This window comes from Brassica napus, chromosome C2 (genome assembly GCF_020379485.1).
Source record: "Brassica napus cultivar Da-Ae chromosome C2, Da-Ae, whole genome shotgun sequence".
NCBI lineage: Eukaryota > Viridiplantae > Streptophyta > Magnoliopsida > Brassicales > Brassicaceae > Brassica > Brassica napus.
The window spans coordinates 44,815,369-44,834,149 of NC_063445.1; the positions used below are offsets into that span (position 1 = coordinate 44,815,369).

Sequence of the window (18,781 nt, forward strand, 5' to 3'; positions counted from 1 at the left end):
AAAGAGAATACACTGAATTTCATCAAATCTTTATTATTCAAAAACATTAATTTTCATATATATATTTTAGCACATTAGGCAATTCCATAATTTTTATTTAAGGAAAGAATGAAAAATATTAATAATAAATTTATGATTCGTTTAATGAAAAACTTATTATATATTAAGATAGACCAACATATTTCTCTAAGGATTCTAAGACCTACCGTGGTGATGACAAATGACTATCTCAAATGTTGTAATGTTTCTCTTTTAATATATAGAGGATTCAGACAAAGTTTATTTTAATAGCTCGAAAGAGACTCCATATCCATGGCTAACAATTAAACATTAATTATATCCTATGGTCTCAAAAGTATACATATATGCATGCAAAATTACATAACACCATCACTTATCATGCATTCCATATTGCTTCTATATAATAGTACAACTATATCTTCAAGGTTCTTGCTTGAAGAAAATTGAAGGAAACATATCCTTCAAAAGCTCATAGTCATTCTGAAACTCTTGGTTTTGTTGTTGCTGATAATTAGCGTTTACATTCACAGCAGCGTATGGCACTCGGAGGAGATCATCATTTGAGAAGCTTCTTGGAGTATTGATGATTAAATCAGAAACTGGAGAGTTATAATTAGATGTGGTAGGTCCGGAGAACAATGCGGAACGGCGACTGGTCGGGATCGGGTGGTTGTGTTGACTTTCATATGTTGTGATTACGACAGTTGGATCTTGGTACGATCTTTCAACTCTCTTCTTCACGTTGCACTTCTGCGTCGTGCATCTGTAGTAACTCCTGTTCTCGTTATCGACATATATAGTTTTAGCATTTGATTTATAATGTCGGTTAGAAAATTAAATTAATACTTATAAAAATAAGTTTGACTTTTTAATCAATGTCAACATCTTTATGAAATCCAATCACTAAAGAAACGATGAGTGCAGGCAAAATTGCCTAAAATGATTTGACCAAAGCATCTTTATCAATATATTTTTAATATGATATCAAAAACTGAAATTTTGATGATGCCAATGGAAGTGATATTTAAGAAATATAATTTGATAATTTGAATGTGAACAATCAGAAAAAATCCCAAGAAATATAAAATCCACAATTAATTACTTTTAAAGTTGAAATCAATATATATATTCACTAAAAGGATTAACATAAAATACAACATACAATGAAATCTTAGACGTTGTATGGATGTAAATAGGAGAAACATCATGGTTAAGTTGGTTTAGATTTCTAAATAAAAAGAAAGATTATGAAAACTAATTTCCTTGTTTTTATTAAGAATATCGTAAATTTTTTGAAAACGAGTAGAAACTAATGATTTAAAGACCTTGAAAGGCAAAGGCAAAACTAAAAGCTACGTATGCTCAACATTTCATTAATTTATTGTACTTGTTTATTTCTTCAAGATATAATGAAGTATAATAGCCGGTTAAATTACCTCGGATAAGGACTGTTTTTGACTGCCTTTTGGCCGTACTTCCTCCAACGATAGCCATCTTCGAGATGTTCAACTTCGGTCTTGGTCACGAACGAGAATCGTGGCTCTCTTTGCTTCTTCTCCTCTTTCTTCTTTGTTTTAACTCTGAACCCTCTTATATATTAAAACAGAAATCACAACTTTGATTCATAGGTAATTTAAAAAAAAAATAGATTTAATGGACATATTCCTAGAAAAACATGTTATATTTAACATCTAATCTTATAATTTAAATTTTGGACCTACCAGAAATTTTTATTGGGATATCAATAATTGAATTTAAACAATAGATGATCCATTGGATTTATAGATAATATAAATTAAATATATATAATTTAATGTTCTAATACTATCCATCTACATGCTAAATATTTAAATATTTGTCAATGTTAACTTTTAAAATTATAAAGATTTTTTTAAATAAGAAAAATCATACTATCTAACAATGATTAATCTTCACTACCTTAAACTAATGAAAACAAATTTTAAACTATATAGTTTATTTTAAAAATTAAACAAAAACTAAATTTTTAATTATTTACTCGATAATATAAATCTATGAAGCGAAAAGTTTAATTTTTTAAAAACTTTCTAAATTTGTGAAATGTTACAATATCTTTGAATATGACAATAAAACAATATTTTACTAATCTTTATATATATAGTTACGATTTTAATAATGAAATAATAATCCGAAAATATATATATATATATATAAGAAGCAGTGCCGTCTTAAAAAATTTAATGACCTAAGGTGAAATATAAAATAAAGTCTTTTTTATAAGTTTTTTCTCAACTTTTATTTATTCCATTTCCATGAACTAAATAAAAAATTGTGGTATTCAAAGAAAAAAAATTAAAATGAGTTTTTGTGTATAAATTAGATTTTGTTAATAGAAAAATTGAGAAAGGTGTAAGTTAATTTTTTGTTCTTATTGTATTTAAATTATATTTAGTTAATCATACACCTTTTTATTATAATTTCACCAACTAATTGATATTTAACAAACAAAAATAGACCTTTTTAATTAGTAAAATAACATAAAATATTTTTGGACCTATGGACCCATGGCAATTGCCCATGTTGCCATGGGTTAGAGCCGGCTCTGAGAAGAAGATACAAATACATGTGAAAGTTTGAAACAATTTATTCAATGAAAAAAATATACAGTAAAGTTATTATGTTTTAAAAATTAATAGACACATATATATTATAACATATACCAATTTAGAATTGAAAACAAAATATTTATATAAAAATAAATGAAAACAAAAATCTACACGGTTGCGCGGATCGATATCTGGTATATATTACTGATCAATTAAATGAACGCTTAGTTATGATAATGGACTGTTTTGTAATTAATGATACCGTACCATACAATTGACTTTGAACTATATAGTTAATAATGCTAAGCACCAAATGATTTGTAGGACATATGTAATAAAATAAGCTTAGGTGGATATTCTATCAAAATGGGATTCGTCTTTCTGTTTTTTTTTTTTTTTTTTTGATCAAATGTCTTTCTGTTTTATTTAAGGGGCAGATTTTCCAGCAATAATGAATAAACAATTTTACAATCAGAATGTCATATATACATATATATAAATACACACACACATATATATATATATTAAACCATGTATTACAGAAACATATACTGGGCTTTTGTGATTGAAATACTTTTTTTACCGTTCTTTGAAATATATAATTAGCATTCTAGCTAAACATATTTAACGTTAAATTACATTTTCACAAGCATATTTAGTTCCATAAAAAAATCCCTACGATATTCTAAAAGGGGTCATTTTATGATATTTTAATCCTCTATATAGTTTCCTACTGAAAAAATCTTTATCTGTTTTGATAAGTAAATAAATCATTTTCTAGAAATTGATTTTAGACTAGCCCTGAAAATAGAAAAAAAAAAACAAGAAATGCATTTTACATATTCAAATAATTAAGGTTTTGGTATTTGATTAGAGAACAAATCTTTTAATAAAAATAAAATAAAAGTTCGAGCACGATTCATGTGAATTTTATCTTATTTAAATATATAAAAGTTTCAGTATACCATAAACACTTATGAAACTTACACTTTATGAGCACGTTGATCATATTTTCCTCCATCGTCAGCTTCTCTTTTCCTCAGGCTCTTGCCGGAATCTTCGTCGTGATGATGATCGGCCTCACTCGAAGGAGATGCAGAAACCCTAGTTTCACTCTCGATGATTGCACCACCGCTACCGACAACTTCTTGACTCTTGTTACTAGTGTTATAATTGAAAGCATTGTGAAAATCATTTTGTTGATCAAACGTAGGATTAAAAAACTCGGTGGAAGATGGCGAGAGCTCGAAACCCGATTCGTACACTCCTTGAGGACTCAACTGTAGATCGTAGCCGATTTGTGATGAGATCATGTTTGCATTATAAGTGGATGGACCAGAAACGTAAGGGAGATTCAAAATATTTTGGTTGTTGATGTTGTTGTAATGATTATACGATGAAGTATAGTGATAGTTGTTAAGATCTTTGGTTTCATTAGACATGATGAAAAATAAAGATTCAAAACCCAAAAAATTGAAGAAAAAAAGAAGATACAAGAGAAGAGCTTGAAGAAGATGAAAGAAAGAAAAGAAAACGAAATTTTTGCGTTTATGATTTTTTAGTCGGTCTACGTTTCGGTGTTAAGACTTTTGGGTCTTCTCGTATTTATGCCGTTTGAAAATATATATTATTTAATATGTTTTACAGTAAAAATGGCATTTTAGAATCTGACTTTTATAAACAAAACTTTATAAAATCAAAAGGTTGAATGAAATGGTTCTAGGGTGTGAATGATTAAAAGGTTTCGGATTTGAATGACTTTTTTAAGTATAAGTAAATCTAAATATATATATATATATATATATATATATATATATTATTATAAAGTTGAGTTGGCCAAAAGCATTTTACTTCCCAAATGGAGAGTTACAAAAGTGGCGTCTAGTAAGGAAACATTACTTGGCTGTGTTGCTTAAATGAACATCATAAACATACAATGATGAGTTATGAAAGCAATTTTTACCATAGCTGAACTTCTTTAAAGTCTTTATGACTCTTATCTATACAATGCATGCCCCCGCGTTTGATCAACATGAGGTACAATTGGGGTTCTTTTAGTATGCCACATTTCTTTTGGGGGCATTAAAGTAAGAGTAAGACCAACAGAGTCACTATTCATCCTCTTTTAAAGGTGTGGTAGAAGGTGGGAACAGTCTTGTGGAGGAAGCCGATGACTAATGGTTAAACAGGTAACCGGGAACAGTCAGTCTCCGGTCATCGTTGTTTGAAGAAGGAAGAGCCAGCCAAAAATTCAAAACAATAAAGATAACAGAGGCGGATACTGTGAGGTTATTAGGATGACACGAGTTAGATAGTGGCACCGGCATTTGACCGTAACCGACACATGACCTGGCACGTGGTGGACTATTGAGTATTGTTCCCTCAACCTTAATAAACATCAATATCAGACGTTATTTTGTGAAATTAATATTCCAAGTCTTGATTATAAGTTAATAAGCTTTCTGATGAAAAATAAAAGTGAGATGAATTCGGATTTATAACTGAGGTCAAACTTATTTTAGGAATATAACAAATTTTAACACACGTTAAATATTAAATACGACAAAATATGTAACAAAATTAAATTCAAAATTATTGGAAAAGAAAGTAATACTGAAATGCTGACGGGTTACCAACGTCATCACGCTGCACAAATCTCTTTTCAGTTCACATTAGAATGTTCCTCGCGCATGTAAAATGAACATTAAAATAAGAATAAAAGAAGAAATATGGGTTGACAAAAAGAAGAAGAAGAAATATGGTCAAATTTATTATAAATTTAATGCTTTTGAAAACAAAATAATATATTTTAGATTGTAAAAGAGGGGAAATGATGGACAGTATTTATTTTAAAAATTTAACAAAAGGATATGTTAAAAGTAAAAATAGATAAATAAGGAGAGAGGGACATGATTCCTAACAGAAAAAAGACAATGATAAGTGCCTTCACAGTTTCCATTTGTATAGTCAATGTTTATACATAAATAAACCTATTCAATATCTTAAGGAACTGCTCACTTGATCATGGTTCTAATACGCTTATGTGTTTCTCTTCTAATTCTTTTTTTTTGTAAATAGGTGATTCTTTTGTAATCAACTCTTCAGAAATTCAAATATGGAAAACCCTTAATTTAAACTAGGAGTATACGTGAATAATCAACCCGTACTGCTCTGCATCTCGATCTTCAATTCAAATTACGAACTGCAGCAGGATCCGTATAGTCTATAAAGTCTTGGTTACATCATTTTACAAAATCATAGTTTAGATGTTTCTGAAAAAAAGTGAAAATGATGAAAAACGTTTTTAGATACTGTATATACCTAATTTTCATAACACAATATAAATAAATGATTGTACATAACTAGAATTGTAGCAATCTTTGATAAATTCTCGATGATGATCCCAAAAATTGCAATTAGTGACTATTAAGTCATGATTATCGCTGGACCTAAAAGTCAATAATTAATGCTACTTACGTTTTTGATTTTACTTTCTATCTCTAAGAGCATCTTCAACTCCACTACAAAATGAAGTGAAAAATGCAGTTATAAACAAACAAAAAAGATATTACTTTATATATGCAGTAATGTTTTGTTTGTTTGTTCATAACTGCATTTTCCACTCTATTTTGCAGTTTTTTTTTGTGGGGTTAGAGATGCTCTAACACATCAAAAATGTTTTTATTTTACTATTTCTTTTATCCGAGGTTTTTTTGTTTGAAAAAGGGCTTCATAAAGATTGACAGAAAGTATTCAAATGTATAAACCTTATTTGTGTATGATCGGTCGCATCTTCATATCCAAGAGGTTTGAATGCATATATATGCTTGAAGCTTTTATAAGAAACTAGATATATATGTTTAGTTTGAAGTTATAGTACATTTTCATTTTCTCAAAAAAAAAAAGTACATTTTCTCTCATATTATCAGCCTGTAAATTACCTAAGTTACTTACCAAATACCAGTCAACCTCTATTTTGATAGGAGACAAAATAAAGCGAAGCTTACACAGAATTACATGTTCGCAGTTGATATTCACGACTAAATTTGTGGAATATGTACGGATGCACCAAACTTCTTAAAGATTTTTTGTTGGTGAGTAGTAGGACTTTTCTTTCACTATCGTTGTCTCAACGGTTTTATTATTAGAATTTTTTACAAGGTATTTTATTACTTTTCAATTACATCCAAGACCACAATGCACTTGCAAGACACTTTCTCATGGGACATACAGAGATAATATACATATTTATCCTTAATGAGAAGAAAATGAGATCTTTCTTAGACAAGAGGAAAGAGAAAGTGTGTTTCTTTATTATTGTTTAGTCTATTTTTTAATATTTTGTTTTTGGTTATTTTCAAATTAAAAATACATATAGCAAATTTTTTTGATATAATAAATTATATTTTTTATTCTATATAATTTGATATCTACTTTGATATATATTTTTGTTATATTTTAAAATATATATTTGTACACGTATTCAATGATTGTATTATGGATGAGTGATGTGTGGATGTTTGAAAAACATGGATAACTACATGTAGAATATAAGCATGGAACAACACATGTGGATGGGTGTGGGAAAATAAGCGTGGACGGGTAAACATGGACGGCTATTTGTGGACGAGTAAAATTATGATGAAAATTCAAAATTCAGCATACTATATATCTCATGGTGGAGGACTATGACGAGCTCGAACCACCGCAGCTTCACCAAGCTCATCCACGACGATGTTGAGCTCGGAATCCATGGTGTGGCTCACCGGGAAGAGGAGCTGACTCGTTTTGACCGGGAGTTTTGGAGGAGGAGATGACTCGTTTTAACTTTTTGGTTTGTTTAGCTTTGTTTTCATCACTCAAGCTTGTTTTTTTTTCTCGACATATACGTTGTAGTTATTGGTTTGAAGTTATTAATTTGTTCATCCTTGAAATTGTGGACACATTGGCATTCATATCACAGTCTTTCAACATGTTACATTTTTATATCTATGTTTAGTGTTTGAGTTAGTACTCTATCCACCATATGATCAAGCTTCAATTCCCTATACACAAATTTAAGAGATCTCTCTTGTTCTTTACTCATGGTTATGTTAGCGTTTATATCCACAACATAATCAAAATCTTCTCGTCCCCGTCCACAGACAAACATTGTTGTTGGAGTTGTGTCTTTAAGTTCAACTATTGTGGAGCTTGATCTGATGAAGCTTCTGGAATTTTTATACTCATCTCCGTCCATGCATCACCCGTTCACGTATCATTCATCCAAGCATCACCCGTCCACGTAGCATCCGTCCACGCATCGAATGTCTATTAATGACAAAGTTGTCCACAGTTTATTGCTGGCCCGCAACAAAGTGTCTCACATGTAGGAAGTGGCTCTGAGTGTAAAAAAAGTCAAAAAGTGGCCTAGAGAGTAACCAACTCTTATTATTATTTATTATATTTGGGGGTTTAAAAATATTTGGTTCATTTAAAAGTGAGAGGCTGCTGTGTAGGCAAAGTTATATGATAGATGATGTTTCTTATGACATTTATATATGAAATCACTCGCAAGAAACCTAGTATCATGGGCTGTAGAAACATGGGTTTAGATGCATTTCTTGGGCCTTCTTTATACTCCCTAGCAATAAATCAATTGGATACTTTTAAATGAAATCATCAACGACTAAGGTAGAAGAACACTACACAGAATTACATGTTTCAAATTCAGAAACTTCGGTCCATTCGACTCTTGAATCTTGTAATGGTGCAGATTTTTCCTTCGGAGTCTTTTACAACACGCAAGAGAACGCGGTCATGAGATTTCTCGCGGCGCGTTATAGACACGCGCCTGGCCTAATCTCTCTCGCGGCGAACTTCACAGGCACGACTCTCTGCATCAAATTGACGGCACAACCGTCGACTCTGGCCTCCGTCGACTTTCCAGACTCGATTGAAGCCTCACTCTCTCCAGATCGAAGATCCGATGACTCCTCCAGCGACGAATTTGGTTGAACACGAAGGTCAGATGATTGCGTATCCTCCAGCCATTGTTCCCCCTCCTGCATCTGGGCCTCTCACCGTCGAAGAAGATGCAGGTGATATCACCGTAGAAGAAGAAGCGGTTGATGAACATGAGATTCATGAAGAAGCGTCTGATGATGATTCAGATAAAGGTCCCACCTTTGTTCGCTCCTTGGGTGTATGGTCAAAGCCACTTCATTTCACGCCATCACCGACTCCTCCAGAACCTGCAACTCCAAGGTTCGAAGCTTCCGAGATGCTACAAAGTCAAATAGACTCATTTTGGCCTTCGATTGGTGAAGATATTGTCAATGGTTCCAAGAAGAAGGGTCGGGTGACAGTTTCTATGAAACTAGTGACGCAAATGCCGGTAGATAAAATCCCACCTCCCGCTCTCAAGGAAGATGGAAGTCTTCGGTTCCCATGGGCTGCCAGAATGAACCAATCTTCTAGGAACTTATTTCGTGCAACTGAGCCGACGTTTCGTCTAGATGGAACCCCTACCGCTTGTGATAGATGTGGATTCCTACCGCTTGTTATAGATGTGGAGCACTAGGACATAAGGAGAAAAGGTGCCTACAGCCTCCTAATCCTCGTGATGCTGCTCCTGTCACTAAGGAACCTCTTGACATTAATGAAGAGATCCCAGTGGTTGATATAATTACTTTGGTACAGAACTCAGCCAATACACTTGTGGACCATTTGGACCGTAAATCATGCTCCCCATCTGCTCACCAAGCGCATGAGACTCTAGGCGAGTCTTTGATTGCAACACCTTCCGAGGTGGCTATTGCCACTCCATTCACCGAATCGCATGAGGTACATTCTACTTCTTGCTCAGAGATTGATGTCACTATCCCTACATTAGCAGCAACAAGTGTTGCTCTCTCTTATTCACCTATTATGGAAGTCATTCCATCACAATCTATCATTTCAGAGGACCTTGAATCTTTTGTAAATGAGCAACAAACTGTCCACACAGCTCAACCCACCCACATTCCACAACAATTCTATAGGGAATCGGAGACCCCGTTAACTTATGGGAAAGGATCTGGTTTTGAGGTGGTTGGAGTGTCCTCTAGTTATAATACAACTAGAGGTGGTAGGGCAATAAAACCAACAGAAAAACTGCAAGAAATGGAATGGACGAACGTCGGTGGAAGATGTAAAAAAGATCGTCTTGGCCGAAGTTACAACAACCACTAGTTTATACATTTCTGTTTCTTTTCTCTTAAGATATCTTTTGTGGATCTTCATTTAGGGTTCTTTAACTCTATGCTTGTCGAAAACTTTTAAAAACTTATGAGCTAAAACTCATACTTGTATTTCTTTTCCGCATTTTAATTGAAAACCTGTTTAAAAAGAAAAAAGAAAAAGAGAACGCGGTCTACGTGAAACAAAGGCCACACCTTTACAAGTTCTTAGAAAGGGTGGTAGAATTGTTTCACGTCGTTGTCTTCACTGCGAGCCACATCATCTATGCATCACAACTTCTAGATATATTAGACCCAAATGGAAAGTTCATATCGCAGGGTTTTTTTATCACGACTCATGCATTCTTTCCGAAGGAATTTACACGAAGGATATAACTGTTCTCGGTCTTGAATTAGCCAAAGTTGCTATAATTGACAACTGTCGGCAGGTACTTCATCCAACGAAGTATACGAACCTTAACTTTATTATACGCTAAGCTTACTCAAATATACAATATTTTAGGACAATTGACTAGAACTATACGAATCTTTTTTTTATTACTGGCATTTTTTAAATACCAAGCGTACCATTTTTTACGTTATGAGAAAAAATGTATTTACAAGAATGTCATTACTTTTTAATGCCACGTAATCAAAAACCCGGCGCCACGTAGGAATTCGGTTATGTGTTTTCGTTAAGTCGGCCGTAAAGAGCTATATACGTTGTTACGGCTGAGTTATTGCTACGTTGCGGCTGAATTAAACAACGCGGCTGACTTAAGAGAAAACAGCTGACTTAAGAACATAAATCAGTCGTTAGTTACGGCTGATTTACAGAAATCTGGCTGATTTATGGGATAACGGCTGACTTACGTACACAAGTTATGGTTGACTTCGGCGGTTTGATTTCTGTAAAATTTGGCTGAGTTGTAGTTAAGACACGGCTGAGTTATGGTTCCACGGCTGAGTTAACGAACATCGACTGGCTGAGTTATTGAATTTATGGCCGACTTATGAGATGTTGGTACGGCTGAGTTATATTTAATCAGCCGTCATTGGATGGATTAATAGTAAACTCAACTTATTTACGGCTGACTTATTAGCGAAAAATTAATTACTAGAATATCATTTGTTTCGCGGCTGATTTATTTGACGATATGGCTGACTTAAGATTTTTCATCCTAATTACAGCTGATTTATTAGCGAAAGATTAATTACTGAAATAGTATCACGTTTAGGCTGAGTTATATATTCGTTTGGCGGCTGACTAACCGATTTTCCATGTCATCCGCCATGTCATCAATTCGGATTTTCCATGTCATCACTAATGTTACAACAATAAAATAAGGGTCTATGTTATTCTTCATTCTTCATCTTCTTTATCTATCTTCTTCAACTTATTATTTATCTTTTTCTGAGATCTTATGGTTCTGGTAATTATTGTTTCCGCAACTGGGTCTGAAAACATAGATTTTTTAAAATTGAAAATCTGAGATAGATCTATTACAGTCGTCGTCGTTTTCGATGATGATCAGTTAAAGAAGAAGCTTCCTCTCCTCCAGTTTCATGTATGGCGGTCCTATATCCTGCTGCTCCCTCTCTCATTGGATTCGTTGTCTTGCAGAAGAAAAAAGACTCAAAGAAAGAGATGAAGAAGCTAAGTCCCGTAAATTGTAAGAAAAGAAGAGAGTTGAACAAAAAAAATAAGAAAATGAGAGAAGATGATGAATTTGAAAGCTGAGTTTATATGTTTGATGACTCAGATGGTGCGTCATTTGAATATGATAACTTTAGTTCATACATTAAGTCTCCAACCCATACGTTATGGCTGAATTATCCTTACGTTACGGCTGAGTTATGCATACGTTACGGCTGAGTTTATAATTTTTATAACTTTATAGTTTTAGGGTTTGAAGTTCAAATTTAAGAAAAGATTAAAGTTTTAATATTGTTTTCAAATGATTAACTTTATAATTTTTATAACTTTATAATTCTATAGTTTAGGGTTTGAGGTTCAAATTTAAGAAAATATTAAAGTTTTAATATTGTGTTCAGAGTTGAAGGAATGAGTTTGTTCCCGCCCAAAATATTTTGTTCCCCCCCAAAATACGAAACGTCGCGAAATAAATTACACTTGACGGCTGAGTTATAGGACGGCTGGCTTATACCATTCAGATACGTTACGGCTGAGTTATGCATACTTTACAACTGAGTTATGCATACGTTACGGCTAAGTTATAATCAAATTACGGCTGAGTTATGCATACGTTACGACTGAGTTTATAATTTTTATAACTTTATAGTTCTATAGTTTTGGGTTTGAGGTTCAAATTTAAGAAAAGATTAAAGTTTTAATATTGTGTTCAAAAGATAAACTTTATAATTTTTATAACTTTATAGTTCTATAGTTTAGGGTTTGAGGTTTAAATTTAAGAAAATATTAAAGTTTTAATATTGTGTTCAGAGTTGAGAGAATGATTTTTTCCCGCCCAAAATATTTTTTTCCCGTCCAAAATACGAAACGTCGCGAAACATATTACACTTAACGGCTGAGTTATAGGAACGTTACGACTGGCTTATACCATTCAGATACGTTACGGCTGAATTATGCACACTTACAGCTGAGTTATGCATACGTTACGGCTGAGTTTAATTATAAACCAACTCTAATCTATAACCTAGAAACAAAAAAGCTTGCACCCATGTTGACAAAATCTAAACCTAACTAAACCACTGCGTGTTTCTTCCATATCACGAGAGCCGGGAGGTCATTATTGTCTTCTTCCTTCGCCACCGCAGTCTCGTTACCACGAGAGCTCCGACGTCTTCAAGCCACACAACGGTTTTGTTATGTCCTCCACCATCAAACTCATCTGCCTTATCCACCTTCTAGTAACAAGAACAAATTCAAAACACAGAGAAAGAGCGAAAGAGATTGAAAGAGAGAGAGGTGACCAGTGTGGTGACAAGCGGTGGTAGTGGCGACTACGGTGAAGATGGAGACTGGCAAAAATGGATCTGAGAAACAGAAACAAGGACGGCAAGTATAGATGGCGACGAGCTCAATATCCGTGACGACGGCGAAGACCAGTCTTCTTCGACACTTTTTGTTTTTCTCCGACAATCTTCTTTTCTTCTTTGACGTTTCTTCTTCTCTCACTTCTACGATTTACAAACTAAATATACCAAGGCATAAGAAATGAATGATAATGTATGAATCTCTCTTGTTTACAAGACAGAAAGTAAGAGAGATGAAGAAGATCTCGAACTGCAAAGAACTCCTGAAGGAAAGAGAAGAGGAGAAAGAGACGTCAAATAGAAGAGAGAAAGTGAAGAAAAAAAAATGCATTTTAAACCATTAGACCAAAACTAATCAATGGTCAATAATTGTAATCCTTGTACTAAAAAATCTAGCCAATGAGAAAGAAGTTAGAAGATAACCACTAGATGGATTTGTAGCCCTTAGATTAAAACAATCAATGGTTAATGTTTTAATTTTGATGGTTAAAATTATATTTAATATTAAAGTGTATTTTTGATAAAGGTTTACATTTTAAAACTTGGATTTTATGATTATATGTTTATTTTTTGATGTATGGTTTAAATATGAAGTTTAAAGTTTAGGGTATATAACTGAGTGAGTTTAGGGTTTGGTATATAGTGTTTTAGGTTTCGATTTAAGATTTAAGATTATATTTTTAAATAAAAAAATATTAGAGTTTTAACATTTGTAGTTAGAATTTAGGTAGATGATTAATTAATTTTTTTAAAAAGTTTGAAGTTTAATGTTTTATGGTACACGTCAAAGTATGTGGTTCATGGTTTAGGGTTAAATGTTTGAAATAGATATGGTTTGAGATAATGTTTTGAAAATATTTAACTTTATAATTTAATATTTAATATTTACAGTTTAAATTTTAAAATATTATAATTTTATATTGAAAATATTGAACCCTTAGACTAAAATCAATCAATGGTCATGAAAAAAACAATACAATTTGTAATTTGTTCTTTTCAATTTGTTTTAAAAATTGCTTAAATTTAAAAAATGTAGTGACGGGTTTAATTCAAAATTTAAAATGGAACTTTAAATTAAAGATTTTTTTTTAAAATGATTAAAATTTGAGTTTAACTCTAAACTATAAACGTGAACTTTAAACCTAAACCTTAAACTTTAAATAATAATAAAAATATTGGATTTAATGTTCAAAGATAAACTTTAAATTTTTATAAATTTATAATTCTATAGTTTATGATTTGATGTTTATATTTAAGAAAAGATTAAAGTTAGAGTCTTGTAAGTCAGAATTGTATAAGTGATTGTAAGAGAACATGTATCTCAAGATCAAGTTAAAGTCTCAACTTGAAGTTTAAGAAACTATACACATTCAGTTGATTTATATTCACTTGATATTGATAAGATGATCTTCAATATAACTTCTTAAAGTACTTGAATTCAGTTTTCCGATTTTAGGGTATGTTTGAGGTATTGCTGATTTATATAAACGATACGGCTGAGTTATCTAAACATTTTTTTATTTTAGGGTATGTTTGAGGTATGGCTGTGTTATGTAAACGACATGGCTGAGATATATAAACGACACGGCTGAGTAGTGTAAACATAACATAAATCAAACACACAATACATGGGTGAGTTATGTTTTTTACATAAAAAACCAAAAATACAGGTTTTCTGCACCATTCCGGTATTCGTCCATGTATCCAAGCTTCAATGAACTCCTTTGTGTCGTCTCTGCTGAATCCGTCACTTCTTTTCATCTCCTTCATTTTCTTTTTGTTCAATTTTCTCTTTCACTCAGATTCGCAAAAAAAAAATTAGATTATCCAAATATAGGTATGAAATCACAAACAAACTTAATTAAATGCATCCCACAATTGTCGATCTGGGTGTTTTTTGGAATGTATTTGTCTTTTCTCCTCGGAATGCACACTTCTTATAGCTAGGTTTTCGGAGATTGACGGAAAGTAACTCAGCCACAACTGCATATATAAACCAAACTGCATATATAAACCAGCCGTAAAAGAAAAGTAACTCAGCCACAAAATAAATTAAAACTCAGCCACAAACTCGAAAAACGCAGCAGAGAAGATGATTTCGGGCGATTACAGCGAAAAATATTTCGTAAAAATGATTGGAGACGACGATTTCGGGGAAGAAGATATCGGAGAAGACAAGACAGAGAGTTAGTTTGAGGAAGACGAAGTAAACACAATGTCGATGACGATTTCAGGGAAGAGGCGGTTAGGGTTCCTTTAGTTCTTCGACGAAGTTATGCTGTGTTGTTGTGTTTTTTTTTCAACGTCATGTAATTAAAGAGATGGTTGATTGTTCTCTATTACTGATGTGGATATTTAATTAGTGATGTGGATTTAATGTTTAAAAATAATTTTAATTAAAAAAAACTAACCAAAGGCATTTATTGTCATTTTCTAGGGGTATCCAAACACTCTAGTAATTTTTAAAAATGTATAACACTCTAGTAATAAACCAACTTTTCTTATACATCCTAGTAATTTTCCCTATAAGTTAAATCCGTTTTTTACTAGTCATTTTGTTTTGCCTAACAACCTTCTTTTGCTTCTGGTTTCTTATTTCCTTCCTCTCTTAACCTTTTGGTTGTTTGAACCAAAGCCATGTAATCTTCATACTGAAAGCTGTTTCATAATTTGTTACCCAATCCAAAGCTTGTCTATGTCGTCTATGTTTCATGTAGATGATAGTAAAACTTATAGCATACACACTCACAGATGACTATCAATATGTGTATCTCAATTACGGTGAAGTTATTAATCAATTTCTGAGGTTTTTTCTCTCACATTTGTCTGGTTTGTGAATGATACAAGGTTCATTAGTATGTTGTCCCGAGTGAATTTTCAAAGAATCAGCTTAAAACCAATTGCAGGCTCTCTGTTTTCCCATGAAAGTAACTTTTCAACAGTTAGAAAAATTTGTTACTTGTATAATCCATAGAAAAAATGTTCTTCTTAGTGTCACTTCATAGTTCAATAGAAACGTGTCTTCAGTCTATAGAACCCTTATAGTATACATGGACTTTTATGGGTAGTGGAATCAATATTCTTCAGTAATGGTTGTAAAACAGCTGTACAGTTATAAAAGAAAATTCTTCAGTAGCCTTTAGAAACCTCTCTTCAGCATACTCGTTAGCATAAGAATGAACATTTAGTTGCATACATCTTAATAATAATTTGTAAGTAAATGCAGCCAGAAAGTCTCGGAGCACCGAGTAAAAGTCTAAGAATTGACTGTCGATAAATGTTATACTAAAAACAGTACAGATACAATAGTGTAAAGATAAGCGAAACCTGTGTGGACGTAACTAAGTCAACAAATAGGAAACTTCCTTCAAGTTGCTACACACCAATCTGCTAAGTTAACATTCTGCAGATAATCAGTCACGAAGTCCTTCTATTCCTTAAAATTATCTTGCTCCTCTCTCGCTCTCTATATCTCTATGGCTCTCTCATTATCTTCTTCTCCTTCCTCTTCTCGCACTTGGTTATACGATGCTTTCATTAGCTTCAGTGGGGTAGACGTTCGTGTTACTTTCCTCAGCCACTTGTTGAAGGAGTTTGATAAAAAGTTCATCATTGCTTTCAAAGACAACGAGATCGAGAGAAGTCTATCACTGGATCCCGAGCTTAAACAAGCCATTAAAGATTCGAGGATCGCAGTGGTTATCTTCTCCCAAAACTATGCCTCTTCAAGCTGGTGTCTTAATGAGTTGTTAGAGATAGTCGAGTGCAAGAAAGAGTGTGGTCAAATGGTGATACCTGTTCTCTACCGTTTGGATCCTTCCCATGTGAGGGAACAAACCGGTGACTTTGGACAGATTTTTGAAAAGACATGCCAAAAAAAACAGAGGAAGAGAAAATATAGTGGAGGAGAGCTTTGACCGATGTAGCTAATACACTCGGGTATCATTCAGTAAACTGGTACGGTTTTATGCATCATTCATTCTTGAATAAAGGTTATACTTCTGGTTGCTAGGGGGTGATATTATCTTTCTTATTGTTAGGGGTAACGAAGCTGCAATGATTGAAGTAATCGCCAATGATGTTTTGGATAAACTACTTTTAACTTCATCAAAGGATTGAGAGAACTTTGTCGGCATCGAAGATCATATCGCAGAACTGAGTGTACTGTTGCAGTTGGACGCGGAGGAAGTGAGGATGGTTGGTTTATGGGGTTCTTCAGGGATCGGCAAGACTACAATTGCAAGAGTTTTGTTTCAACGAATTTCTCGACACTTCCGAGGTAGCATTTTCATAGACAGGGCTTTCGTATCTCAGACTATGGAAATTTTCAACGCAGCTAATCGGGACGACTATAACATGAAGCTGCATTTGCAAAGAAATTTCCTATCTGAAATCTTAGGTAAAGGAGACATAAAGATAAATCATTTGAATGCAGTTGGGGAGAGGCTGAAGAATCAGAAAGTTCTTATTATCATTGATGATTTTGATGATCAAGTTGTGCTAGATGCCTTGGTTGGTCAAACTCAATGGTTTGGAAGTGGGAGCAGAATCATTGTGGTTACAAATGATAGGCATTTTTTAAGGGCCCATGGGATTGAACACGTTTACGAAGTCTGTCTCCCATCTGAAGACGTCGCTGTAGAGATGTTATGTCAATCTGCTTTCAGGAAAAATGCTGCACCTGAAGGTTTTAAGGAGCTTGCAGTTAAAGTTGCAAGACTTGCGGGTAGACTTCCTTTAGGTCTTAATGTTTTGGGTTCATCTTGATACACTAAAATTGGATCTTTGTCTACTGTCAAGTTAACAGTGTAGTTGTAATATCTTTAGATTCAATTCGAGAGGACCAGTTCACACATTATCTTTATGGGATCATAATTAAGCTAAAACAAAAGTGGGAGGGGGGGGGGGGGGGGTTTTAAAAATAGTAAGGTAACGTAAAGAACAAGTTAACAAGGTGAGGTTGTTTTCGAATTGATTAAAGGCGCTAATCTAGGGTTTCTTCTTCAGGTAAAGAAATCGCAAACCAAGCAACTATTCAAGTCCAGTTTACACAACTCTAAACTCGGATCACTCAGGTTGAAACAACCCACTGTCGTGGTGTTGATTCTTTTGTAGATCGGTCTTGATACCTAAACTCTCGTTTGGATCAAGACGCGATAGCAAGCTTTAGAGATCAAGTCTGATATGTTCACAATACACCATAATATCTACTCTCGCTGACTAGGGATGCAAAGCTCATTCGAATCATTGTTGGGGTCAAAAACGGTTACGACAAAGTTAACATCCAAATTCCCGGAAAAGAAAAACGTAGAAGAATTCTTCGACAAATATACTTTCGAAATAGATTATTCTTTACGAAAAACCTTTGCGGAAGAAACGCAAAACATCGGACAAGAGCTCGAGAAGGATCGTTACGCAGCGACCAAATGCGTGCTCCGCTCGGTCGCTACGTAGCGACCAAGTTCGAGCCAAAGCTCAGTCACTGCATAACAACCAAACGCCCATTCCGCTCGGTCGCTACGTAGCGACCGAGCTCGAGCAGAAGTTCGGTCGCTACGTAGCGACCGAGCTCTTCCGAAACGTCGATATGACATCAGTCCATGCACTCTCGTCTACCCTTCGATGCTATCTCCCGAATACCGTAGCGAACCCATCTCACGTTCCCCGCCATTTCTAAGTTATCAATCAAACTTTACCGTAAAAACCGCGGAAAGTTCATTCTTTATCGAAAGAAGCCGTAATAAACGCTTCGAGTCGAAAGACAGCCCAAAGGGACCTAGGACACGACTCGAGGCCCAACTTACGATTTCTTAACCAACAGCCCGTAAACCGCATGACGGTTTACGCTTGGTCCGCAAGGGGAGATAAATGTCAAGTTTCCGCAGATCGGAAAAAATGGAATATCTCCATTTTTATGCTATGGCGGCTTAAGGGCAGAAAAGGAAAGGCGTAAACCGA

At 33.8% G+C, this 18,781-nt stretch overlaps 1 protein-coding gene and 1 pseudogene across 2 annotated transcripts; one reads left to right on the plus strand and one right to left on the minus strand.

Moving 5' to 3' along the window:
* Nucleotides 1-265: 265 nt before the first annotated feature.
* LOC111213917 (WRKY transcription factor 8-like) lies at nt 266-4,295 on the minus strand. 2 transcript variants are annotated; one of them, XM_022715759.2, is made up of 3 exons: nt 3,594-4,295; nt 1,458-1,601; nt 266-796 (listed from the first exon to the last, which is right to left on the minus strand). In XM_022715759.2, the coding sequence occupies exons 1-3, from the start codon at nt 4,046-4,048 to the stop codon at nt 442-444; spliced, it is 954 nt and encodes a 317-aa protein (XP_022571480.1). In that variant the 5' UTR covers nt 4,049-4,295; the 3' UTR covers nt 266-441. The 2 variants fall into 2 exon arrangements, with proteins under 2 accessions (XP_022571480.1, XP_022571479.1); XM_022715758.2 differs by having other exon boundaries at nt 1,458-1,610; nt 3,594-4,289.
* Nucleotides 4,296-16,223: 11,928 nt separating this feature from the next.
* On the plus strand, nt 16,224-17,681 carry LOC106381758 (annotated as a pseudogene).
* Nucleotides 17,682-18,781: the final 1,100 nt, after the last annotated feature.